At 36.1% G+C, this 27,841-nt stretch overlaps 1 protein-coding gene across 1 annotated transcript in view; it reads left to right on the plus strand.

Annotated features, from left to right (window-relative positions):
* Positions 1 to 27,841, plus strand: part of CNTN5 (contactin 5) — a 514,136-nt gene that overhangs the window by 401,094 nt on the left and 85,201 nt on the right. Inside the window, exon 14 of the mRNA XM_027087760.1 lies at positions 12,186 to 12,344. Within this exon, the coding sequence (XP_026943561.1) occupies positions 12,186 to 12,344 (159 nt within the window). The remainder of the gene's footprint in view (positions 1 to 12,185; positions 12,345 to 27,841) is intronic.

Raw genomic sequence — 27,841 nt, forward strand, 5'->3', positions numbered from 1 at the left:
GTAGAAATATTTGTTGAATAAGCAGGTGTCAGAATCAGACAGGGAATGTGATGCTAGGTGAGAAAAAGAAGTTGCTTGCCACAGGGAGTCATTCTTAGCATTAAGAAGATGTTTTAAATAATTATCCCTCAAAAAGGATTGGACAGTCACACCACAAATTTCTAATGTCCAGCACCACCAATTGATGTCTAAAAGGAGAACGAACAATAATTTCACAGGAGGTCAGTATGCAGTTTCCTGTTTGTTAACATTAATTTGTCATAATTTGCTTTAAACAGGAAACACCCCTCCACTGGCTGTCCAGACTAAAGCCAACACCTGCTTCCACTCATTTTCCTTCTAAAGGATAAGGACCCTTTTGATCTCATTTTTCTGAGGAGGAGTTTCCCTCTCTTCTTCCTCATCTGAAAAATAATAGGGTTTAACTAGATGGCTCTGGTTAATTTAAACATTCCAAGACTCTGTAACATGTTTAACTATTACATGAAGTCTTTAAGTCCTTGTTTCATGTCACCAGGATAAAGATAGCAACATTAAGTGTTACAAAGAGATATATAGTTTATTTGTTTTTCAACTATAAAAGTCAATGGCTTCTCAAGAGAAGACAAATTTCTAACTGAACATTAGGTCAGCAGAGTGAGTTGATCTGATAGCAATCTAACAGCAATCCTGGGGGGCCCTTGATTGAGACAGATTGAATTCATGAGAACATGGCTTCTGCCAAGGGCCTTTGTGCTTTATCATTTGCTCAGAGTCCTTACCACGAAGAAATAAACATAAAATGTGTCCATTTTTCTAAATGGTCTAATTTTTGTCTCCCTAGGTAGGTTTATTCCTAGGTATTTTATTCTTTTTGTTGCAATGGTAAATGGGAGTGTTTCCATAATTCTCTTTCAGATTTTTCATATAGGATTCGTATAGTAATTCATATAGGAATGCAAGAGATTTCTGTGCATTAATTCTGTATCCTGCAACTTTACCAAATTCATTGATTAGCTCTAGTAGTTTTCTGGTGACAATTTTAGGATTCTCTATGTATAGTATCATGTCATCTGCAAACAGTGACAGTTTTACTTCTTCTTTTCCAATTTGTACTCATTTTATTTCTTTTTCTTCTCTGATTGCCGGGACTAGGACTTCCAAAACTATGTTGAATAACAGTGGTGAGAGTGGACATCCTTGCCTCATTCCTGATCTTAGAGGAAATGCTTTCAGTTTTTCACCATTGAGAATGATGTTTGCTGTGGGTTTGTCATATATGGCCTTTATTATATTGAGGTATGTTCCCTCTATGCCTACTTTCTGGAGAGTTTTTATCATAAATCGGTGTTGAATTTTGTCAAAAGCTTTTTCTGCATCTATTGAGATGATCATATGGTTTTTCTCCTTCAATTTGTTAATACGGTGTATCTCATTGATTGATTTGCATATATTGAAGAATCCTTGCATCGCTGGGTTAAATCCCACTTGATCGTGGTGTATGATCCTTTTGATGTGTTGTTGGGTTCTGTTTGCTAGTATTTTGTTGAGGATTTTTACATCTATATTCATCAGTGATATTGGTCTGTAATTTTCTTTTTTTGTAGTATCTTTGTCTGTTTTTTTTTATCAGTGTGATGGTGGCCTCATACAATGAGTTTGGGAGTGTTCCTTCCTCTGAAATTTTTGGGAAGGCTTTGAGAAGGATGGGTGTTATCTCTTCTCTAAATGTTTGATAAAATTCACCTGTGAAGTCATCTGGTCCTGGACTATTGTTTGTTGGAAGATTTTTAATCACAGTTTCAATTTCATTACATGTGATTGGTCTGTTCATATTTTCTGTTTCTTCCTGGTTCAGTCTTGGAAGATTATACCTTTCTAAGAATGTGTCCATTTCTTCCAGTTTGTCCATTTTATTGGCATAGACTTGCTTGTAGTAGTCTCTTAGGATGCTTTGTATTTCTGAGGTGTCTGTTGTAATTTATCCTTTTTCATTTCTAATTTTATTGATTTGAGTCCTCTCCCTCTTTTTCTTCTGAGTCTGGCTAGATTTATCAATTTTGTTTATCTTCTCAAAGAACCAGCTTTTAGTTTATTGATCTTTGCTATTGTTTCCTTTGTTTCTATTTCATTTATTTCTGCTCTGATCTTTATGATTCCTTTCCTTCTGCTAAATTTTGGGTTTGTTTGTTCTTCTTTCTCTATTTCCTTTAGGTGTAAGGTTAGGTTGTTTACTTGAGATTTTTCTTGCTTCTTGAGGTAAGCTTATATAGCTATAAACTTCCCTCTTAGCACTGCTTTTGCTGTATCCCATATGTTTTGGATTGTCATGTTTTCATTGTCATTTGTCTCTAGGTATTTTTTTTTATTTCTTCTTTGATTTCTTGAGTGATCTCTTGGTTTTTTTGTAATGTATTGTTTAGCCTCCATGTGTTTTTGTTTTTTACATTTTTTTCCCTGTAATTCATTTCTAATCTCATAGCGTTGTGGTCAGAAAAGATGCTTGATATGATTTCAATTTTCTTATGTTTACTGAGGCTTGATTTGTGACCCAAGATATGATCTATCCTGGAGAATGTTCCTTGCACACTTGAGAAGAAAGTGTAATCTGCTGTTTTTGGATGGAATGTCCTAGAAATATCAGTTAAATCTACCTGGTCTGTGGTGTCATTTAAAGCTTCTGATTCCTTATTTATTTTCATTTTGGATGATGTGTCCATTGGTGTAAGTGAGGTGTTAAAGTCCCCCACTATTATTGTGTTACTGTCCATTTCCTCTTTTAGAGCTGTTAGCAGTTGCCTTATGTATTGAGGTGCTCCTATCTTGGGTGCATATATATTTATAATTGTTATATCTTCTTCTTGGATTGATCACTTGATCATTATGTAGTGTCCTTCCTTGTGTCTTGTAACATTCTTTATTTTAAAGTTTATTTTATCTGATATGAGTATAGCTACTCCAGGTTTTTTTTGATTTCCATTTGCATGGAATATCTTTTTCCATCCCCTAACTTTCAGTCTGTATGTGTCCCTAGGTCTGAAGTGGGTCTATTGTAGACAGCATATATATGGGTCTTGTTTTTGTATCCATTCAACAAGCCTGTGTTTTTTTTGTTGGAGCATTTAATCCATTGATGTTTAAGGTAATTATAGATATGTATGTTCCTATGACCATTTTCTTAATTGTTTTGGGTTTGTTTTTGTAGGTCTTTTTCTTTCTTATGTTTCCCACTTAGAGAAGTTCCTTTAGCATTTGTTTTAGACTGGTTTGGTGGTGCTCAATTCTTTTAGCTTTTGCTTGTCTGTAAAGCTTTTGATTTCTCCCTTGAATCTGAATGAGATCCTTGCCACGTAGAGTAATCTTGGCTGTAGGTTCTTCTCTTTCATCACTTTAAGTATATCATGCCCCTCCCTTCTGGCTTGTAGAGTCTCTGCTGAGAAATCAGCTGTTAACCTTATGGGAGTTCCCTTGTATGTTATTTGTCATTTTTCCCTTGCTGTTTTCAATAATTTTTCTTTGTCTTTAATTTTTGCCAATTTGTTTACTCTCTGTCTCGGCATGTTTTTCCTTGGGTTTATCCTTTATGAGACTCGCTGTGCTTCCTGGACTTGGGTGCCTATTTCCTTTCCCATGTTAGGGAAGTTTTCAACTATAATCTCTTCAAATATTTTCTCTGGTTCTTCCACTCTGTCTTCTCCTTCTGGGACCCCTATAATGTGAATGTTGTTGTGTTTAATATTGCCCCAGATGTCCCTTAGGCTGTCTTCATTTCTTTTCATTCTTTTTTCTTTATTCTGTTCGACAGCTGTGAATTCCACCATTCTGTGTTCCAGGTCATTTATCCATTCTTCTGCCTCAGTTATTGTGCTATTTATTCCTTCTAGTGTAGTTTTCATTTCAGTTATTGTATTGTTCATCTCTGTTTGTTTGTTCTTTAATTCTTCTAGGCCTTTTTTAAACATTTCTTGCATCTTCTCAATCTTTGCCTCCATTCTTTTTCCGAGATCCTGGATCATCTTCACTGTCATTATTCTGAATTATTTTTCTGGAAGGTTGCCTATCTCCACTTCATTTAGTTGTTTTTCTGGGGTTTTATCTTGTTCCTTCATCTGGTATATAGCCCTCTGCCTTTTCATCTTGTCTATCTTTCTGTGAATGTGGTTTTTGTTCCATAGGCGGCAGGATTGTAGTTCTTGCTTCTGCTTTTGGCCCTCTGGTGGATGAGGCTATCTAAGAGGCTTGATGGGAGGGACTGGTGGTGGGTACAGCTGACTGTTGCTCTCATGGGCAGAGCTCAGTAAAACTCTAATCCACTTGACTGTTGATATGTGAGGCTTGGTTCCCTCCCTGTTGGTTGTTTTGCCTGATGCAAACCAACACTGGAGCCTACCTGAGCTCTTTGGTGGGGCTAATGAGAGACTCTGGGAGGGCTCACACCACAGAGTACTTCCCAGAACTTCTGCTGCCAGTGTCCTTGTCCCCACGGTGAAACCAAGCCACCCCCCGCCTCTGCAAGAGACCCTCCAACATTAGCAGGTAGGTCTGGTTCAGTGTCCCCTGGGGTCACTGCTCCTTCCCCTGGTCCTGATGCACACACTACTTTGTGTGTGTCCTCCAAGAGTGGAGTCTCTGTTTCCCCCAGTCCTGTCAAAGTCCTGCAATCAATTCCCACTAGGCTTCAAAGTCTGATTCTCTAGGAATTCCTCTTCCCATTGCCAGACCCCCAGGTTGGGAAGCCTGTTGTGGGGCTCAGAACCTTCACTCCAGTGGGTGGACTTCTGTGGTATGTGTTCACCAGTCTGTGAGTCATCCACCCACCAGTTATGGGATTTGATTTTACCGTGATTGCACCCCTCCGACCGTCTCATTGTGGCTTCTCCTTTGTCTTTGGATGTGGGGTATCATTTTTGGTGAGTTCCAGTGTCTTCCTGTCGATGATTGTCCAGTAGTTAGTTGTGATTCTGGTGTTCTCACGAGAGGGAGTGAGAGCACATCCCTCTACTCCGCCATCTTGGTTCATCACTAATTTTTAGAATATTTTTATAATACTGTATTCATAACAATCTTTCAGATTTACAAAGATGTAAAAAAGTTGTCTGTCCATAGACCTTAATACTCTAAGTTTCTAATAATGATGAGCCTTAGTATTAAATCATATGAAAATGTTTTCTTCGTTCGTGGACCTAGTCTTTCATTTTTATTACCAACCTACTCTACTCTTAACTGAAAAACAAAACAAAACAAAACAAAAAAAACTGTTAACTCAAATATTTTGATTTAACAAAAAAAGAGGCTGTCATATTGGATCTTTGTCTTACATGATAATTACTTTATTTTAAAACTTGTTAGTTTTTACACAGCATTTCAAATTCAAAACAAAACTCCTTTCGTCTTTCCACATCTCTTCTTCCTTCTTCTCCCTTCTCCCTTTCATCTCTTCTTCTACAGATATTTACTGAGGGACTAATATATACCAATTACCATGCTGAATATTCAGACAGATGGAACTTACATAAAAATAATTATAGCCAATGTAACAAGTGCTATAATGAGATGTCATATGTACTAATGTGCAACGTTATTATTGCCTGGCATTAGTTTTTTGTAAAAGATCTCTCTCTGCCCTGGATTTTAAACACACCTGGGGTTGGAACCCTATTTTATCCTCCTATAAACCATTTCCCCCACCTTTCTCCCACCACTCAGCACAGTGCTTTCCACACACATACTAGGAATAAGCAAATGCTTAGTTAAATAGAATTTACTTAGAATAGTACATACATATCACAATATGGAAGCATTGTTTAAAATAATGACATTTAAAATAATTTTAGAAGTAATACATACTTATTGTACAGAATTGGAAAATCCAAACAAGTATAAAGAATAAAATTTAAATCATTATAGCTTCAGCTCCAAGCAATAACCACCATGTACACTTTAATGCATTTCTTTCCAGTCTTTTCCTATACACATTAGGCAAATTACTATTTTTACATTTATATTAACATATAATTTTGCATTCTGTTTTTTTTTGTGAACATTTCCCATATCATTAAAGTGTCCTAAATATTAGGCAGTTTAATGGCTGCCTACTATTTTATTTTAAGGTTTTATGATTTAAACATTACATGATTATTGGACAATTAATTATTTACAGTGGCTTGTAATTATACATAATTGCACAGCCACAATCAGCATCCTGGGTACATAAATCTTGTTCACTGTCACTGATTATTTTGCTAAGGACTATATTTGGGAAAATAGCCAAATATAAAGAAAAATACTTGGGGATTTATTAATTATGTTGTAAGTTCCATTTTTTGTTCCAGCTGAAGTTTTTAAAAGTATTTAGAGTAATTATTGCCTATTATTAAAAGAAATATCTGTTTTTTAAGAGAAATAATTTAAATATTTTAGTAGAGATTTAATACTCAGAAAGGCAAATTATTTTATTTAAGTTAACTAATAGTTACTTTCCACAATATCTCCTATCATGCCTCACATGTAGGTGATCGTTAATTCTTTCTGAAGACATAAATGAATAGAATGGGTGAAATGGAACAATATGGAAGAACTTAATAAATGAATTATGTTGGTAGTTATTCCTATTTGAATGCAATAGCTAAATTTCAAGTCTTTTTTCAAAGCATGTTAAAGATTCTCCTGACAAATTCCCTACCTATGAACAAACTCTCAAATCAGACTATTTTGAAGTCTGTTCCAATTATCCATTGTTTCCCCAAAATTTGTGGCTTAAAATATTCATACATTATTTGCTCTCACGGTTTTGTCAGCTGACAGGCATAGCTACTTTCTTAGCAGGGATTTCTCATGCACATGTGTCTAAAGGTGGCTGAAGCTGGAATCACTTGAAGGCTTCTTCACATGTCTGGTGCCTGGGCTGAGATGACTGGAATAGCTGAGGGCAAGTTGGATATCCCTCTCTCCATGGGATTCTCCAAATGGCTAGCTTGGACTTCCTGACAGAATGGTAGCTCAGTTTAATAGGACTTCTAACTAGGCAGCTGGATTTTCCCATAAGCATTCCAGGAGACATGGGATGAAGCTGCAAAACTTCTTATGATTTCTCCTCAAAAGTTATGCTGTGTCACTTCTACCATTGTCATCTGGGTCAAATATAAGCATACTTCATTTTATTCTACTTTATTGCACTTTGCAGATATTGCATTTTTTATAAATTGAAGGTTTGTGGCAACCCTGCATCAAAGAATCTATCAGCACAATTTTTCCAAAAGCATTTTCTCATTTTGTGTCTCTGTGTCACATTTTGGTAATTTTTGCAATGTTTAAAACTTTTTTATTATTGTTGTATTTGTTATGGTACTCTGCAATCAGTGATATTTGATACTACAATTGCAATTGTTTGGGGGCACCATGAACTACACCCATATAAGAAAGCAAATTTAACTGATAAATGTTGTATGTGTTCTTATCACTCCGCTGACCATCTGTCCCCCTATATCTCTCCCTCTCCTTGGGCCTTCCTATTCCCTGAGACACAACAATATTGATATTGGACTAGTTAATAACACTACAATGGCCTCTAAGTGTTCAAGTTAAAAAAAGTGTCTCAGGTGTCTCACTTTAAATCAAAAGCTAGAAATGATTAAGCTTAGAGAGGAAAGCATGTCTAAAGTTGAGATTAGCTGAAATCTATGTCTCTTGAATGCAAAGGAAAGTTTTTGAAGGAAATTAAAAGTGCTACTCCAGTGAATACACAGATGATAAGAAAGCAAAAGAGGCTTATTGCTGATATGAAGAAAGTTTTAGTTCTGAACAGAAGATCAAACCAGCCACAACATTCCCTTAAGCCAATGCCTAATCCAGAGCAAAGCCCTAACTCTCTTCAATTTTATGAAGACTGAGGTGAGAGAGCTGCAAAAGAAAAGTTTGAAAGTAGCAGAGGTTGGTTCCTGAGGTTTAAGGAAAGAAACCATCTCCATAACATAAAAGTACAAGGTGAAGCAGCAAGTGCTGATGTAGAAGCTGCAGCCAGTTATCCAGAAGATCTAGCTAGGATAATATTTGAAGCCCACTGTTGAGACTTACTGCTCAGAGAAAAAAGATTTCTTTCAAAATATTACAGCTCAATGATAATGCACCTGGTGACCCAAGAGCTCTGATGGAGATGTACAACAAGATTTATGTTGTTTTCATACCCGCTAACACAATATCCATTCTGCAGCCCATGGATCAAGGAGTAATTTTGACTTTCAAGTCTTTTTATTTCAGAAATACATTTCATAAGGCTACAACTGCCATAGACAGTGATTCCTCTGATGGATCTGAGTAAAATAAACTGAAAACCTTCAGGAAAGGATTCACCATCATAATTCCATTATGCACATTTGTGATTCATGGGAAGAAGTCAAAATATCAACATTAGCAGGAATTCGGAAGGAGGTGATTCCAACTTTTATGGATGACTGAGGGATTCAAGACTTCAGTAGAGGAAGATGTAGTGGAAATAGCAAGAGTACTAAAGTTTGAAGTGTAGGTTGTAGCTGTGACTGAATTCCTGCATTCTCATGATACAACTTTAACAAATGAAGAGTTACTTCTTACAGATGTGTTAAGAAAATGGTTTCTTGGGATGGAAACTACCTTGGCAAAGGTGCTATGAAAATTGTTGAAACAATTATGAAAATTGTTTGGGAGGACTGACTCCAATTTTGAAAGAAATTCTACTTTGGGTAAAATGTTATCTAGCATCATAGTATGTTACAGAGAACTCATTCATGAAAGGAACAGTCAATCTATGTGGCAAACTTCATTGTTGACTTAATTTAAGAAACTGCCACAGCCACCCCACCCTTCAGCAACCACCACCTCAATCAGTCAGCAGCTGTCAATTTTGAGACAAGACCCTCCACCAGCTAAAAGATTATGACCTACTGAAGGCTCAAATAACGGTTAGCAGTTTTTAGCAATAAAGTATTTTTAATTAAGGTATGTACATTTCTTTTATAGAAATAATGTTATTACACACTTGATAGACTACAGTATGATGTAAACATAATTTTATATGCACTTAGAAATCAAAAAAAATTGTGTGACTTGCTTTATTGCAATATTAGCTTTATTATGGTCATCTAGAAAAAAATCCACAGTATCACTGAAGTATGCCTGTAGTCACAGGCCAACCCAAATTCAACGGGATTGAAAGAATAGGATTCACCTTTCAAAAAGGGAATGACCTGCACGTACAAGGAGGAAAGAAAGTGTTGGTGGCTATCTCATACACAGACTGCCACAAAGTCCTAAACAGTTTCTTCAATGTTATGTCTATCTCTACTACATAATTTAAATGTGTCATTCCCCAACACACACTTTTTCTCTTTCTTTCATTCCTTCAACTGAAAGTACTCCATAATTAACAGGAAAAGGAAGAAGGATCTCTGTAATCCTTGCTTTCTTGAACAAATCAGGCTTTACAATCAGATCTGAATTCAGATCTCTGCTGTGCCATTCACTAGCAGAGCTACTTGGGTGAATAATTTCTCCTAACTAGAAGGGATTCTCTGATACCTACTGCCTAGTGTAACACCTAACGTATAGTAAGGTTATTGACTATGTAACTTATTTATTATTAATCGACCAAACTAGCTCTTTGAGATTCCCTTATGTCCTCTATGAAATAGGGATTATAATGCCCACCTCACAGAGACATAGAAATAGGTGAACAAGTTAATGTTTGCAAAATACTTAATGACTTAATACAGTACAGTGAGGATATGGTAGCTATTGGTATTATTATTACAGTTAATATTCTTATCTTTATTATCGTTAGACTCACTCCTCCATATCCATGTCACTGCAGTCTAACAACTTGTTAGACATCTTCAGTACCTGGATCTCATTTATCTTCCACACCTCCTTCTTAGCTACCATTTTAATACTCTGAACTTTAATTTATATTGGTGACACATCAAACATATTCTTCCATAAGTCCTTGACCTAATAATTATATTTCCCACTTCATTCCAGATAAACACAAATTCTCATCAAAAGTTCCCTACACTTAAATCATAAATCCTACTATTTTCTTCTCACAATTTCTTATTCTTACATCTTCCCCTCATAAAAACCTGGTTTCCTGGACTCTGCTCTTTTATTCTAGTCTGCCAGCACCATTCTGGCTTCACTTGACTCTCTAGTCCTCCTTGAGACTATGGTCATTTATACCATTGGCAACTTTGATGATGTCATATCAAATTTGTAAACTAAATCTAAATTCACCCAATTAACCACTTTTTCTGGCCCTGGTCCTGGCTTTCTAACCTATTTGTTGACTTGGTCAGTTCCATTTCAAAATTATGTTATTGAACCAAACTTGAACTCCAGGACTATTTCAAAATACTTATATTTCCCTCTTCTTCATGTCTTTCCTCTTTTATCATGGGCTTATTCAGACATTTTCCATTCTCCTCTAGCTCCCAATCCCATTCTCACCCAACAACCTTCACTTTCTGTGGATAATTTTTCCTTCTTTAGTGAAAAAAGGAGAACCTTCCCAAATGAGCTCTCCCAGCTTCCCTTCTTAACATTTCAAAAGCTTTATCTCTCTATTCATTGTTTCTTCCTTAATTGCTCTCAGAGGAAAAAGGTATGCCACTGCTCATGGTTATCCTCTACACATTTGCTCACAATCCCAGTCTTTTGTCACCTTTCTGATGGAATAGTCCTTGTCTTCTAAGTCTTGAGTCTCTGCTAGCCACTGCTGGTTCTTCTTACTCTTGATAAAACACTCATTTCTCATTTCCTAAAAATGTCATTCACTTGGTGATGTTTAAAAAACACTTTGTCCATCTCATCGTCCCTCCCTTATTTTGTACTCAGAGGTCTTTACTGTCTCCATCTCTTTAGCATTCCACCATTTCTTAGCTCCTTACAGTCTAGGTCAGCCCTTACTGCTCAGACTTCATAATCCCCAAATCCAGAGAGCAACTTGCTACATAAGGACTAATTTGGAAAATAAAATATTTAAAGGTGGATTATATTTTTCATTGAAAATAAAAGCATTCTTGCAGCTTGCATTGTCCATATTTGGGAAAACAAAAATGTTAATAAGGAAACTGGCATTGTTCTTAGCCACTAAAATATCAACACTCTACATATTTTTGAATGTTATTAGAAATCCCTGTTTTAGAAGTAGTAATACAGAGGTATATTTCTCCTCATATCAGATCTTGGTTGTTTTTTGAAGCTGGAGTCTACGTGCACATCACTTGATAATCACTATTCTATACCAACTTTTTATGATCAAAAAGGGCAATAATCTTCTCTAATTCATCATCTTCTCACCCTCACCAAAGTCATCATCATTATCATCATCTAATCATTTTTCCATGTCTCACTTCTAGTATATACTCTTTCTTGGTCTGAAATCTCATTATTTCAGAGCCTTTCATTGTTCCCTGTTTGAATTTTTTTGTTTTGGCTATGTTGGGTCTTCGTTTCTGTGCGTGGGCTTTCTCTAGTTGCGGCGAGCGGGGCCACTCTTCATCACAGTACGCGGGTCTCTCACTGTCGCGGCCTCTCTTGCTGCGGAGCACAAGCTCCAGACGCACAGTCTCAGTAGTTGTGGCTCACGGGCCTAGTTGCTCCACGGCATGTGGGATCTTCCCAGACCAGGGCTCGAAACCATGTTCCTTGCATTGGCAGGCAGATTCTCAACCACGGCACCACCAGGGAAGCACTCCCTGTTTGAATTTAAGCTACTTGATAGGTACATCACACTATTTGCACACTGTACTCTTCGTGAACATGAAAATTAGGGCCATACACCTGTAGGTTTGTGGTAATGATGGGATTGTTTCTGTTCCTGATAGCATTGCCTATCACTCTGTTGTTGCTTCTGTAAGCTGTGATTGATTTCAAGAGTCATAGTTGCTCCTGACATTCAAATCCTTGTATTTGTTTTTAATTATATTTTCCTCTTCTATAAAATGCAATGCTAACTGCTTCCAAGCACAAAGTATTAGAAAAAAAAAATCTAAACTATAATTAAGTTATCCCCAGAAATCATGGAAACCAACATGCATCTCATTTACTTTTTACTGTCAACGTTCATTACTAAATATGTATTTCATTAAGATACTTACTAGTTTTGTTGGGTCCTTACTGGAAATACAATTTCTCATGGCTTGACCTTAACTTTATCCATTCCCTTTTGCTTATAGGTCCCCCAGGCCCACCAGGGATAGTGATCGTTGAGGAAATCACTGAGAGCACAGCCACACTTTCCTGGAGTCCAGCTACTGACAACCACAGCCCAATCTCCTCATACAACTTGCAGGCTCGCAGCCCCTTCTCCCTGGGCTGGCAAACAGTAAAAACAGGTAAGAGGCTCTAAGGCAATGTCAGACACCACCAGAGCAGCTTCCTATGTCATGAGCTATATTTGCTAACAATCTTAGTAGGATTATTTTGGATTCTGGAAATTTTATTATTTATGACAATATTAATCATTGTTGCCTTCTTTTTATAAAATCACTTTTCTTTCTTCTTTTCTCATTTCCCAAGGAAGGACCACATCATTTATCTTTGTTTATTGAAATAACCTTAGACTCACATAAAAGTTGCAAAAATAATACAAAGATTCCCTGTGGGCCCATCCCTCACCTTGCCCCAATGAAAATATTCTACATAACAATGGCACAATGATCAAATCAGGAAACTGACATTGATACAATGCTATAAACCACAGATCATATTCAAATTTCACCTTTTTTTACATGCAATATTTTTAGGGTATAGTTCCATAAAATTCTATGAAATTTTATTATATCTATTCAAATCGCTACCAAGACAGATACAGAACTGCTCCATTACTCCAGTTCCTTGGGCTACCCCTTTAGAGTCACACATCTGTTTTATTTATAAAAAGAAAATCTAACATAAAATCACATTATTTAAAACAATACAGCATTTTAATGCTTACTTCTAAGATGTTTGCCTTCCACTTGCATTATTTTAAAAATAATTTTCTTCCCTGAAGGTTTTCTCATCACGTTATAACTAAACTTCCCTTCCCTCTTCAAATGTGGCTGTCTGCAAGGATATGTGAAATTACACTCAGTTGATAGTTATCACCAATTTAGCATATTGGTGAAAAAGTGTACAGTATCTATAAAATGTAATCTTCAGAAGCAGTTGTCCATACTGAGCAGGGATTTGTGATTTTATTTTCTATCTAAATATAAAATGGATTTACCTGCATAGAAGTGAAATATAAAGTCAGTAAAATATCTGAGTGCAGTAACCATAAAACTCAATCTGAATGTTATAGGAGTAAAGTGGTCCATCTCATTGCTTAAATAAATTAAATTTGAGCAGAAAATTGTTTTTGGGTAAAAATTTGAAATTTAGGGGAAAGAAAGTGTATTCATCCACATGCGAAATACAATTTAGGTTTTTCTTTTTTTTCTTAATTTTATTTATATATTTATTTTACTTTGGTTGGGTTCGGTCTTTGTTGTTGCACAGGCTTTCACTAGTTGTGGGGAGCTGGGGCTTTTCTTTGTTCGGGTGCATGGGCTTCTCATTACGGTGGCTTCTCATTTTGGAGAGCATGGACTCTAGGCACATGGGCTCAGTAGTTGTGGCACACGGGATTATTTGCTCCACGGCATGTGGGACCTTCCTGGTCCAGGGCTTGAACTTGTGTCCCCTGCACTGGCAGATGGATTCATTTTTCCTTTCTTTTTTTAAACATCTTTATTGGAGTATAATTGCCTTACAATATTGTCTTAGTTTCTGCTTTATAACAAAGTGAATCAGCTATAAACATACATATATCCCCATATTTCCTCTCTCTTGCATCTCCTTCCCACCTTCCCTACCGCACCCATCTAGGTGGTCACAAAGCACCAAGCTGATCTCCCTGTGCTAGGCAGTGGCTTCCCACTAGCTATCCATTTTATATTTGGTAGTGTATACATGTCCATGCCACTCTCTCAATTCATCCCAGCTTACCCTTCCCACTCCCTGTGTCCTCGAGTCCATTCTCCATGTCTGCATCTTTATTCCTGTCCTGCCCCTAGGCTCTTCAGAAACATTTTTTTTGATTGCATATATATGTGTTAGCATACAGTATTTGTTTTTCTCTTTCTGAATTACTTCACTCTGTATGACAGTCTCTGAGTCCATCCACCTCACCACAAATAATTAAATTTTGTTTCTTTTTATGGCTGAGTAATATTCCATTTTATATATGTGCCACATCTTCTTTATCCATTAATCTGTCGATGGACATTTAGATTGCTTCTATGTCTTGGCTATTGTAAATAGAGCTGCAATGAACATTGTGCTACATGACTCTATTTGAATTATGGCTTTCTCAGGGTATATACACTGTAGTGGGATTACTGGGTCATATGGTAGTTCTATTTTTAGTTTTTTTAAGGAATCTCCATACTGTTCTCCATAGTGGCTGTATCAATTTACATTCCCACCAACAGTGCAAGAGGGTTCACTTTTCTCAATACCCTCTCCAGTGTTTATTGTTTGTAGATTTTTTGAGGATGGCCATTCTGACTGGTGTGAGGTGATACCTCATTTTAGTTTTGATTTGCATTTCTCTAATGAATAGTGATATTGAGCATCCTTTCATCTATTTCTTAGCAATCTGTATATCTTCTTTGGAGAAATGTCTATTTAGGTCTTCTGCCCATTTTTGGATTGGGTTGTTTGATTTTTGATATTGAGCTGCTTGTAAATTTTAGAGATTAATCCTCTGTCAATTGTTTCACTTGCAAATATTTTCTCCCATTCTGAGGGTTGTCTTTTCATGTGGTTTATGGTTTCCTTTGCTGTGGAAAAGCTTTTAAGTTTCATTAGATCCCATTAGTTTATTTTTGTTTTTATTTCCATTTCTCTAGGTGGTAGGTCAAAAAAGATCTTGCTGTGATTTATGTCATAGAGTGTTCTGCCTATATTTTCCTCTAAGAGTTTTATAGTGTCTGACCTTACATTTAGGTCTTTAATCCATTTTGAGCTTATTTTTGTGTATGGTGTTAGGGAGTGTTCTAATTTCTTTCCTTTACATGTAGCTGTCCAGTTTTCCAAGCACCACTTAATGAAGAGGCTGTCTTTTCTCCATTATATATTTTTGCCTCCTTTATCAAAGATAACATGACCATATGTGCATGGGTTTATCTCTGGGCTTTCTGTCCTGTTCCGTTGATCTATATTTCTGTTTTTGTTCCACTACCATACTGTCTTGATTTCTGTAGCTTTGTAGTATAGTCTGAAGTCAGGGAGTCTGATTCCTCCAGTTCCATTTTTCTTTGTCAAGGTTGTTTTGGCTATTTAGAGTCTTTTGTGTTTCCATACACATTGTGAATTTTTTTGTTCTAGTTCTGTGAAAAATGCCAGTGGTAGTTTGATAGGGATTGCATTGAATCTGTAGTTTGCTTTGGGTAGTAGAGTCATTTTCACAATGTTGATTCTTCCAATCCAAGAACATGGTATATCTCTCCATCTATTTGTATCATCTTTAATTTCTTTCATTGGTGTCTTATAGTTTTCTGCACACAGATCTTTTGTCTCCTTAGGTAGGTTTATTCCTAGGTATTTTATTCTTTTCATCGCAATGGTAAATGGGAGCGTTTCCTTAAATTCACTTTCAGATTTTTCATCATTAGTGTAAAGGAATGTGGGAGATTTCTGTGCATTAATTTTGTATCCTGCTACTTTATCCAATTAATTGATTAGCTCTAGTAGTTTTCTGGTAGCATCTTTAGGATTCTCTCTGTGTAGTATCACGTCATCTGCAAAGAGTGACAGCTTTACTTCTTTTATCCAATTTGGATTCCTTAACGTTCTTTTTCTTCTCTGATTGCTGTGGCTAAATCTTCCAAAACTATGTTGCATAACAGTGGTGAGAGTGGACAACCTTGTCTTGTTCCTGATTTTAGAGAAAATGGTTTCAGTTTTTCACCATTGCAAACGATGTTGCCTGTGGGTTTGTTATACATGGCCCTTATTATGTTGAGGTAAGTTCCCTCTATGCCTACTTTCTGGAGGGTTTATATCATAAATTGGTGTTGAATTTTGTCTAAAGCTTTTTCTGCATCTATTGAGATGATCATATGTTTTTTTCCCTTCAATTTGTTAGTATGGTTTATCACATTGATCGATTTGTATATATTGAAGAATTCTTGCATTCCTGGGATAAACCCCACTTCAACATGCTGTATGTTCCTTTTAATGTTCTGTTGGGTTCTGTTTCCAATATTTTGTTGAGGATTTTCTCATCTATGTTCATCAGTGATATTGTCTTGTAGTTTTCTTTCTTTGTGACATCTTTGTCAGGTTTTGGTATCAGGGTGATGGTGACCTTGTAGAAAGAGTTTGAGAGTGTTCCTCCCTCTGCTATATTTTGAAAGAGTTTGAGAAGTATAGGTGTTATTTATTCTCTAAATGTTTGATAGAATTTGCCTGTGAAGCCATCTGGTCCTGGGCTTTTGTGTTTGGAAGGTTTTTAATCACAGTCTCAATTTCAGTGCTTGTGATTGGTCTGTTTAGATTTTCTATTTCTTCCTGGTTCAGTCTTGGAAGGTTGTCCTTTTCTAAGAATTTGTCCATTTATTCCAGGTTGCCCATTTTCTTGGCATATACTTGCTTGTAATTATCTCTTATGATCCTTTGTATTTCTGCAGTGTCAGTTGTTACTTATTTTTCGTTTCTAATACTGTTGATTTGAGTCTTCTCCCTTTTTTTCTTAATGAGTCAGTCTAATGGTTTATAAATTTTGTTTATCTTCTCAAAGAACCAGCTTTTACTCTTATAGATGTTTGCTATTGTTTTCTTCATTTCTTTCTCATTTATTTCTGATCTGTTCTTTATGATTTCTTTCCTACTGCTAACTTTGGGGATTTTTGTTCTTCTTTCTCTAGTTGCTTTAGGTGTAAAGTTAGGTTGTTTATTTGAGTTGTTTCTTGTGGTAGGATAGTATTGCTCTAAACTTCCCTCTTAGAACTGCTTTTGCTCTATCCCATAGGTTTTGGGTCATTGTGTTTTCTTTGTCCTTTTTTTCTAGGTATTTTTTTGATTTCCTCTTTGATTTCTTCAGTGATCTCTTGGTTATTTAGTAGTGTATTGTTTACCCTCCAAGTGTTTGTATTTTTTACAGATTTTTTCCTCTATTTGATATCTAGTCTCAAAGCGTTGTGGTCAGAAAAGTTAATTTATTTGATTTTAATATTCTTAAATTTACCAAAGCTTGATTTGTGACCCAAGATATGATCTATCCTGGAGAATGTTCCATTAGCACTTGAGACAAAAGTATAATCTGCTCATTTTGCATGGAATATGCTATAAATATCAATTAAGTCCATCTTGCTTAATGTATCATTTAAAACTTGTGTTTCCTTATATATTTTCATTTTGGATGATCTGTCCATTGGTGAAAGTGGGGTATTAAAGTCCCCTAGTATTATTGTGTTACTGTCGATTTCCCCTTTGAAGGCTGTTAGCATTAGCCTTATGTATTGAGGTGCTCCTATGTTGGGTGCATAAATATTTACAATTCTCATATCTTCTTCTTGGATTGATCCTGTCATCATTATGTAGTGTCCTTCTTTGTCCCTTGTAATAGTCTTTATTTTAAAGTATATTTTTTTCTGAGATGAGAATTGCTAATCCAGCTTTCTTTTGATTTCCATTTTCATGGAATGTCTTTTGCCATCCCCTCACCTTCAGTCTGTACATTTCCCTATGTCTGAAGTGGGTCTCTTGTAGACAGTATATATACAGGTCTTGTGTTTGTAATCATTCAGGCAGTGTATATCTTTTAGTTGGATCATTTAATCCATTTACCTTTAAGGTAGTTATTGATATGTAGTTCCTATTACCATTTTCTTAATTGATTTGGGTTTGTTATTGTAGGTCTTTTCTTTCTTTTGTGTTTCCTGCCTAGAGAAATTCCTTTAGCATTTGTTGTAAAGCTGGTTTGGTGGTCCTGAATGCTCTTAGCTTTTGTTTGTCTGTAAAAGTTTTAATTTCTCTGTCAAATCTGATTGAGATCCTTGCTGGTCCAGTAATCTTGGTTGTAGGTTTTTCCCTTTCACCACTGTAAATATGTCCTGCCATTCCCTTCTGCTTTGCAGAGTTTCTGCTGAAAGATCAGCTGTTAACCTTATGGGGATTTCCTTGTATGTTATTTGTTGATTTTCCCTTACTGCTTTTAATATTTCTTGTTTGTATTTAATTTTTGATAGTTTGATTAGTATGTGTCTTGGTGTGTTTCTCCTTGGATTTATCCTGTATGGGACTCTCTGCACTTCCTGAAATTGATTGACTGTTTCCTTTCCCATATTAGGGATGTTTTCAACTATAATCTCTTCAAATATTTTCTCAGTCCCTTTCTTTATCTCTTCTTCTTCTTGGACCCCTATACATTTAATGTTGGTGTGTTTAATGTGGTCCCAGAAGTCTCTGAGACTGTCATCAATTCTTTTCATTCTTTTTTCTTTATTCTGCTCTGTGGTAGTTATTTCCAGTATTTTATCTTCCAGGTCACTTATCAGTTCTTCTGTCTCATTTATTCTGCTATTGATTCCTTCTAGAGAATATTTAATTTTATCTACTGTGTTGTTCATCATTGTTTCTTTGCTCTTTAGTTTTTCTAGATCTTTGTTAAACGTTTCTTGTGTTTCATCCATTCTGTTTCCAAGATTTTGAATCATCTTTACTATCATTACACTGAATTCTTTTACAGGTAGATTGCTTATTTCTGATACATGTGTTTGGTCTGGTGAGTTTTTACCTTGCTCCTTCATCTGCTGTGTATTTCTCTTTCTTTTCATTTTGTTTAACTTACTGTGTTTGGGGGTCTTCTTTTTGCAGGCTCCATGTTCGTAGTTCCCATTGTTTTGGGGGTCTGCCCCTAGTGACTAAGGGTGGTTCATTGGGTTGGGTAGGCTTCCTGGTGGAGGGGACTAGTGCCTGTGTTCTGGTGGATGAGGCTGGTTCTTGTCTTTCTGGTGGGCAGAACTGTGTTTGGTAGTATGTTTTGGGGTGTCGGTGATCTTATTATTATTTTAGGCAGTCTCTCTGCTACTGGATGTTGTTGTGTTCCTGTCTTCCTAGTTTTCTGGCATAGGGTGTTCAGCACTGTAGCTTGCTGGTCATTGAGTGGAGCTGGGTCTTAGCATTGAGATGGGATCTGTGGGAGAGCTTTTGCCTTTTGATATTACATTGACCCCTGAGGTCTCTGGTGGACCAATGTCCTGAACTCAGCTCTCCCACCTCAGAGGCATAGGCTGGACACCCAGCCAGAGCACCAAGACCCCATCAGCCACATGGCTCAGAAGAAAAGGGAGAATAAAAAAGGAAAAAAGATAATAAAATAAAACAAATTTATTAAAATTAAAAAATATGTCATTAAATGTAAAAAAATAAAAAGTCATTAAAAAAGAAAGTAAGAAAGAAAGAAGAGAGCAACCAAACCAATAAACAAATTTATCAATGAAAACAAGTGATAAAAACTATACCAAAAAGGTACAAAAACAAAAAATAAACAGACAGAAAGAACCCTAGGACAAATGGTAAAAGCAATGATATACAGGTAAACTCACACAAAGAAGCATACACATACACACTCACAGAAAGAGAAAAAGGAAAAAAACAATTATATCTATATTGTAAAAAAAAAGGAAGAGAGCAACCTAATCAATAAAAAAATCTACCAATGATAATAAACTCTAAATATGAAACGAAGATAAACATAAAACCAGAAACAAATTGGATTCAGAAAGCAAACCCCAAGTCTACAGTTGCTGTCAAAGTCCACTGCCTCAATTTTGGGATGATTCATTGTTTATTCAGGTATTCCAGAGATTCAGGATACATCAAGTTGATTGTGGAGATTTAATCTGCTGCTCCTGAGGTTGCTTGGAGAAATTTCCCTTTCTCTCCTTTGTTCGCACAGCTCTTGGGCTTCAGCTTTGGATTTGGGCCTGCTTCTGCATGTAGGTCACCTGAGCGCATCTCTTCTTCACTCTGACAGGATGGTGTTAAAGTAGCAGCTGATTAGGGGGCTCTAGCTCACTCAGGCCAGGGGGAGGGAGGGGTATGGAATGGAGGGTGAGCCTCTGGCAGCAGAGGCCAGCGTGATGTTGCAACAGCCTGAGGCATGCCATGTGTTCTCCTGGGGAAGTTGTCCCTGGATCATGGCACCCTGGCAGTGGTGGACTGCACAGGCTTCTGGGAGGAGAGGTTGGATAGTGACCTGTGCTTGCACACAGGCTTCTTGGTGGCTGCAGCAGAAGCTTTATCAGTTCATGCCCATCTCTGGTGTCCTCACTGACAGCTGTGCCTCATGTCCATCTCTGGAGCTCGTTTATGCAGTGCTCCATACCCCCTCTCCTTGCGCACTCTTTTGGGAAGTCTGAGGTCTTCTGGCAGGTGTATTCTTAACCACTGTGCCACCAGGGAAGTCCCACAATTCAGGTTTTTCTTGTTATTAGGTTCCTATATTAATTCATAGAATTCAGTATGATTATCTTTATAGTGTACTATACATGCGTATATATTTATCTTGTAATATATGTAATTGTGAGTATTAGACTCATTCCTGGCTCCATTTTAACCCTATAATAATATGCAGAGTCAAGAAATTGGGGGAATGTCTATGTTCAGTAGATAATTCTGGAAAGGACACAAATTCAGACCACATGAACAGGTTTATACAAGAATTCTTATAACCTCCATTTATAAGATGCTCCCACATCATCCTTAGTGTGAGAGCCTAAACCCTTTGCTATGCTGAGAGGAAATGGATTCACCTTCAGATCTCATGTTGTGCACTCAGGAAACTCATTCTCCTGCTTGTGGCTATGTTCCCTGCCCAGTCTTGCCACATTGCCTACAATACTTACTTCTTGGGAAGTTTCACTTGTGGGTACATTGCAATACATATATATGTTTCCTTGCTCATCCATACCCATGTTCTTGTGTTTCTTACCTTAACACATGGTACGGCAATCCAGGACATCTAATCTTCCATATTTTCCTAGTTACTCTTATTTCTCGATTTCTTACATACCTTGACTCACCTGTTTCTACGTTTTGTTGTTTGATAGATTAATAGATAATGATAGATAGATAGATATGTGTATATATATCTATATATCTTGTACATATATATGCATATATACATATATAAACTAAAATATTTTGGCATAAGCTAGGGAAAGACAAAAGCGAGGTGTGTGTGTGTGTTGGTGTTTGTGTGTGTGTGTGTTGTATGTATAGAGGGCTTAATTGTTTGGATTACATGCTATTTTAGGTATTTGTTTATTTATTTAGAAGTCCATGATATAAGGTTGCATTCTTATTTTTCTAATTTAATTTGAATGTTGTAAATATTTTTCAGTAGAGAGTTCTTTTTAAATTCAATTCAGCAAGTACTTATAAAAAAAATCTATGGTTGTACTGTATTTATAAGTAAATATATTTTTTTCAGAAATATATTTCTATAAATGATCAATTTTATTTGCCCTTGAGAGTAATAGTTCTCTAGCAAGGAGTTCCTCACCTAAGTTAGTCACACCTTTCTCTAAAACTCAGCATCTTTTTTTTTTTTTTTTAACATCTTTATTGGGGTATAATTGCTTTACAATGGTGTGTTAGTTTCTGCTTTATAACAAAGTGAATCAGTTATACATATACACATGTTCCCATATCTCTTCCCTCTTGCGTCTCCCTCCCTCCCACCTTCCCCATCCCACCCCTCCAGGCGGTCACAAAGCACCGAGCTGATCTCCCTGTGCTATGCGGCTGCTTCCCACTAGCTATCTACCTTACGTTTGGTAGTGTATATATGTCCATGCCTCTCTGTCGCTTTGTCACAGCTCACCCTTCCCCCTCCCCATATCTTCAAGTCCGTTCTCTAGTAGGTCTGTGTCTTTATTCCTGTCTTACCCCTAGGTTCTTCATGACATTTTTTTTTCTTAAATTCCATATATATGTGTTAACATACGGTATTTGTCTTTCCCTTTCTGACTTACTTCACTCTGTATGACAGACTTAAGGTCTATCCACCTCATTACAAATAGCTCAATTTCGTTTCTTTTTATGGCTGAGTAATATTCCATTGTATATATGTGCCACATCTTCTTTATCCATTCATCCGATGATGGACACTTAGATTGTTTCCATCTCCGGGCTATTGTAAATAGGGCTGCAATGAACATTTTGATATATGGCTCTTTTTGAATTATGGTTTTCTCAGGGTATATGCCCAATAGTGGGATTGCTGGGTCATATGGTAGTTCTATTTGTAGTTTTTTTTTTTTTTTAACATCTTTATTGGAGTAAGCTACTGGTAGAGGCATTGCCATCCTCCAGGCCAGCCAAAGAGCAGTCCTCACCTTTTGCATGTTCTAAAGGAGATGTTTCAAATGTTTCCTGGGTTTTGCCCCTAGCTCACACTGACCATAATTTTTTTCATGCCTGTGATAGGGAAAGAAGTCCTTCTGGATGCAAATCATCTCCACTGGGCAGCAGGTCTTTTGTTTTCATAGTTACTATCTCACCTAAATCAATTTCAGTAGAGATATGCTCTAATGTAGAAACATATGATAGAAAAAAAATTTAGTTCTGCAGTTTGAACTCTCTGATGAAGTTAATGCAACACATAAGCTAGCATTTAAAAAGCTATTAAAATTCCGTTATATGCCAACATGAATACAAAGAATAATGAGTTCCTCATTTTTGACAAATGAAGTAATGAATCGCACATGGGCCTTCTAGCCGAGGACATCTGGAATTAACTTATCAATGCCACCCACCTAAAAATAAGACTTAAAACAGGTGACTGTGAATGGGGCTGTTTATTCATTATGAAAGTATGAAAACAATCATAAGAAATAGATGATTTCACTTGCAAACCCCCTTTTCTGTTCAAACTACTTGTTTTTGATTTGAACACTTGCTTTCCTATTTGTATTACTGAGCAGTATTAGCTGACTTAGTTTTTTTGACTATGTCTGATTAAGAATACCAAATCACCTATAATCAAAGAATCGATTGGCCTTTATTTACTTAATTCAAATATGTTTCTTAACTATTCTTCAATCAGTAGATATGTCTCCTCTTTGTGGATAGTTTCCACGGACTGATTGGTGGTTAAATTTATCAACTAAATAGGTTTATTGTTTTAATATAATTTAATTTAATTTAATTTAATTTTTGGATACAATTTTTTAACAGGAAAAGCATTTTAACAAGTTTTTCTCCTGGAATCAATATGCAGTCCTCCACTAAAGTTGCTGTGTGTTCTCTCTGAAGCAGAATAATTTCTTTGAAACCAACTTGTCTCCAGAGTTCTAGAAAGATTAATTTTATAGAAAGATACATGCAAGTCTTTAAAAATGCATCCTTTGATATACATTCTCCATTATCTTTAATCTCCACAATATTGCATTTGAAATAAAAATCCTAATTTTATAAAAATATTTCTATTCTAGTTCATATTATATGTTATTTCATCTCAAATATTAATACCTTCAACTCTTTTTTTTGCAATTTTTTAATAGTCCTTACAAGTAGCAATGAATTCAGAATTCTAAACTTTCTTTTATCATTTTCAAAGAGAAATTTAAATTAAGGATGATGGAGAGGATATGGAATAGGGGTGGGAGTCTTTAGTTTTTGTTAACATCTTTATTGGAGTATAATTGCTTTACAGTGGTGTGTAAGATTCTGCTTCATAACAAATTGAATCAGCTATACATATACATATATCACCATATCTCCTCCATCTTGAGTCTCCCTCCCGCCCTCCCTATCCCACCCCTCTAAGTGGTCACAAAGCACCGAGCTGATCTCCCTGTGATATGCAGATGCTCCCCACTACCTATCTATTTTATATTTGGTAGTGTATATATGTCAATGCCACATTCTCACTTTGTCCCAGCTTATACTTCCCATACCCTGTGTCTTCAAGTCCATTCTCAATGTCTGCATTTTCATTCCTGTCCTGCCCTTACATTCTTCAGAACTTTTTCTTTTTTTAGATTCAATATATATGTGTTACCATACAGTATTTGTTTTTCACTTTCTGAATTATTTCACTCTGTGTGACAGTCTCTAGGTCCATCCACCTACTACAGAAACTTAGTTTGTTACTTTTTATGGCTGAGTAATATTCCATTTATATATATGCCATGTCTTCTTTATCCATTCATCAGTTGATTGACACTTAGGTTGTTTCCATGCCCTGGCTATTGTAAATAGAGCTGCAATGAACATTGTGGTACATGACTCTTTTTGAATTATGGTTTTCTCAGGGTATATGCCCATTAGTGAGATTGCTGGGCCATATGGTAGTTCTATTTTTACTTTTTTAAGGAATCTCCATACTGTTCACCATAGTGGCTGTATCAATTTACATTCCCACTAACAGTGCAAGAGGGTCCCGTTTTCTCCACACCCTCTCCAGCATTTATTTTTTGTAGATTTTTTTGATGATGACCATTCTGAATGGTGTGAGGTGACACCTCATGGTAGTTTTGATTTGCATTTCTGTAATGAATAGTGATATTGAGCATCTTTTCATGTGTTTGTTGGCAATCTGTATATCTTCTTTGGAGAAATGTCTATTTAGGTCTTCAGCCCATTTGTGGATTGGTTTGCTTGAATTTTTGTATTGAGCTGCTTGAGCTGCTTGTAAATTTTGGAGATTAATCCTTTGTCAGTTGCTTCATTTGAAAATATTTTCTCCCATTCTGAGGGCTGTCTTTTCGTCTTGTTTATGGATTCCTTTGCTGCAGAAAAGCTTTCAAGTCTCATTAGGTCCGATATTTTTATTTTTGGTTTTATTTCCATTTCTCTTGGAGGTGGGTCAAAGAAGTTCTTGCTGTGATTTATGTCATAGAGTCTTCTACCTATGTTTTCCTCTAAGAGTTTTATAGTGTCTGGCCTTACATTTACGTCTTTAATCCATTTTGAGTTTATTTTTGTGTATGGGGTTAGGGAATGTTCTAATTTCATTCTTTTACACGTAGCTGTCCAGTTATCCCAGCACCAATTATTGAACAGGCTGTCCTTTCTCCATTGTATATCCTTGCCTCCTTTGTCATAGATTAGTTGACCATATGTGTGTGGGTTTATCTCTGGGCTTTCTATCCTGCTCCATTGATCTATGTTTCTGTTTTTGTGCAAGTACCATACTGCCTTTATTACTGTAGTTTTATAGTATAGTCTGAAGTCAGGGAGCCGGATTCCTCCAGCTCCATTTTTCTTTCTCAAGATGAATTTGGTTATACGGGGTCTTTTCTGTTTCCATACACATTGTGTAATTTTTTGTTCTAGTTCTGTGAAAAATGCCATTGGTAGTTTTACAGGGATTGCATTGAATCTGTATATTGCTTTGGGTAGTATAGTCTTTTTCACATTGTTGATTCTACCAATCCCAGGACATGGTATATCTCTCCATCTGTATGTATCCTCTTCAATTTCTTCCAACAGTGTCTTATAGTTTTCTGCATACAGGTCTTTTGCCTTCTTAGGTGGGTTTATTCCTAGGTATTTTATTCTTTTTTGCTGCAATGGTAAATGGGAATGTTTGCTTAATTTCTCTTTCAGATTTTTCATCATTAGTGTATAGGAATGCAAGAGATTTCAGTGCATTAATTTTGTATCCTGCTACTTTACCAAATTCATTGACTAGCTCTAGTAGTTTCCTGGTAGCATCTTCAGGAATCTCTATGTATAGTACGATGTTTTCTGTAAACAGTGACAGCTTTACTTCTTCTTTTCCAATTTGGATTCCTTTAATTTCTTTTTCTTCTCTGATTGCTGTAGCTAAAACTGCAAAATCTATGTTGAATAATAGTGGAAAGAGTGGGCAACCTTGTCTTGTTCCTGATCTTAGAGGAAATGGTTTCAGTTTTTCACCATTGAGAATGATGTTGGCTGTGGGTTTGTCATATATGGCCCTTATTATGTTGAGGTAAGTTCCCTCTATGCCTACATTCTGGAGGGTTTATATCATAAATCAGTGTTGAATTTTGCCCAAAGCTTTTTCTGCTTCTATTGAGATGATCATATGGTTTTTCTCCTTCAGATTGTTAATATGGTGTATCACATTGATTGATTTGTGTATATTGAAGAATCCTTGCATGCCTGGGATAAACCCCATTTGATCATGGTGTATAACCCTTTTAATGTGCTCTTGGATTCTGTTTGCTAGTATTTTGTTGAGAATTTTTGGATCTATGTTCATCAGTGATATTGGCCTGTAGTTTTCTTTCTTTGTGACATCTTTGTCTGGTTTTGGTATCAGGGTGATGGTTGCCACATAGAATGAGTTTGGGAGTCTTCCTCCCTCTGATGTATTTTGGAAGAGTTTGAGAATGATAGGTGTTAGCTCTTCTCTAAATGTTTGATAGAATTCTCCTGTGAAGCCGTCTGGTCCTGGGCTTTTGTTTGTTGGAAGATTTTTAATCACAGTCCCAATTTCAGTGCTTTTGATTGGTCTGTTTATATTTTCTATTTCTTCCTGGTTCAGACTTGGAAGGTTGTACTTTTCTAAAAATTTGTCCATTTCTTCTATGTGGTCCATTTTATTGGCATATTGTTGCTTGTAGTAATCTCTCATGCTCCTTTGTATTTCTGCAATGTCAGTTGTTACTTCTTTTTCATTTCTAATTCTATTGATTTGTCTTCTCCTTTTTTTTTTTTTTTTTGATGATTCTGGATAATGGTTATCAATTTCTTTTTATCTTCTCTAAGAACCAGCTTTTAGTTTTACTGATCTTTGCTATTGTTTCCTTCATTTCTTTTTCATTTACTTCTGATCTGATCTTTATGATTTCTTTCCTTTTGCTAACTTTGAGGGTTTTTTTTGTTCCTTTCTCTATTTGCTTTAGGTGTAAAGTTAGGTTGTTTATTTGAGATGTTTCTTGGTTCTTGAGGTAGGATTGTATTGCTCTACACTTTCCTCTTAGAACTGCTTTTGTTGCATCCCATATTTTTTGAGTCATTGTGTTTTCCTTGTCATTTGTTTCTAGGTATTTTTTGATTTCCTCCTTGATTTCTTCAGTGATCTCTTGGTTATTTAGTAGTGTATTGTTTAGCCTCCTTGTGTTTGTATTTTTTACAGATATTTTCCTGTAAATGACATCTAGTCTCATAGAGTGTGGTCAGAAATGATACTTGATATGATTTCAATTTTCTTATACTTGCCAAGGTTTGACTTGTGACCCAAGATATGATGTATCCTGGAGAATGTTTCATGAGCACTTGGGAAGAATGTGTATTCTGTTGTTTTTGGATGGAATGTCCTATAAATATCAATTAAGTCCATCTTGTTTAATGTATCATTTAAAGCTTGTGTTTCCTTAATTATTTTCATTCTGGATGATCTTTCCACTGGTGAAAGTGGGATGTTAAAGTCTACTTTGTGTCCTGTACTATGATTTCCCCTTTTATGGCTGTTAGCATTTGCCTTATATATTGAGGTGCTGCTATGTTGGGTGCATAAATATTTACAATTGTTATGTCTTCTTGGATTGATCCCTTGATCCTTATGTAGTGTCCTTCTTTGTCTTTTGTAATAGTCTTTATTTTTAAGTTTATTTTCTCTCATATGAAAATTGCTACTCTAGCTTTTTTTGATTTCCCTTTACATGGAATGTCTTTTGCCATCCCCTCACTTTCAGTCAGTATGTGCCCCTAGGTCTGAAGTGGTTCTCTTGTATACAGAATATATACTGGTCTTGTGTTTTTATCTGTTCAGGCAGTCTGTATCTTTTGTTGGAGCATTTAATTCATTTACATTTAAGGTAGTTATCGATATGTATGTTACTATTACCATTTACTTAAT

This window comes from Aethalodelphis obliquidens, unplaced genomic scaffold, assembly GCF_003676395.1.
Source record: "Aethalodelphis obliquidens isolate GAN/ISIS:26980383/991018 unplaced genomic scaffold, ASM367639v1 scaffold60, whole genome shotgun sequence".
Lineage (NCBI taxonomy): Eukaryota > Metazoa > Chordata > Mammalia > Artiodactyla > Delphinidae > Aethalodelphis > Aethalodelphis obliquidens.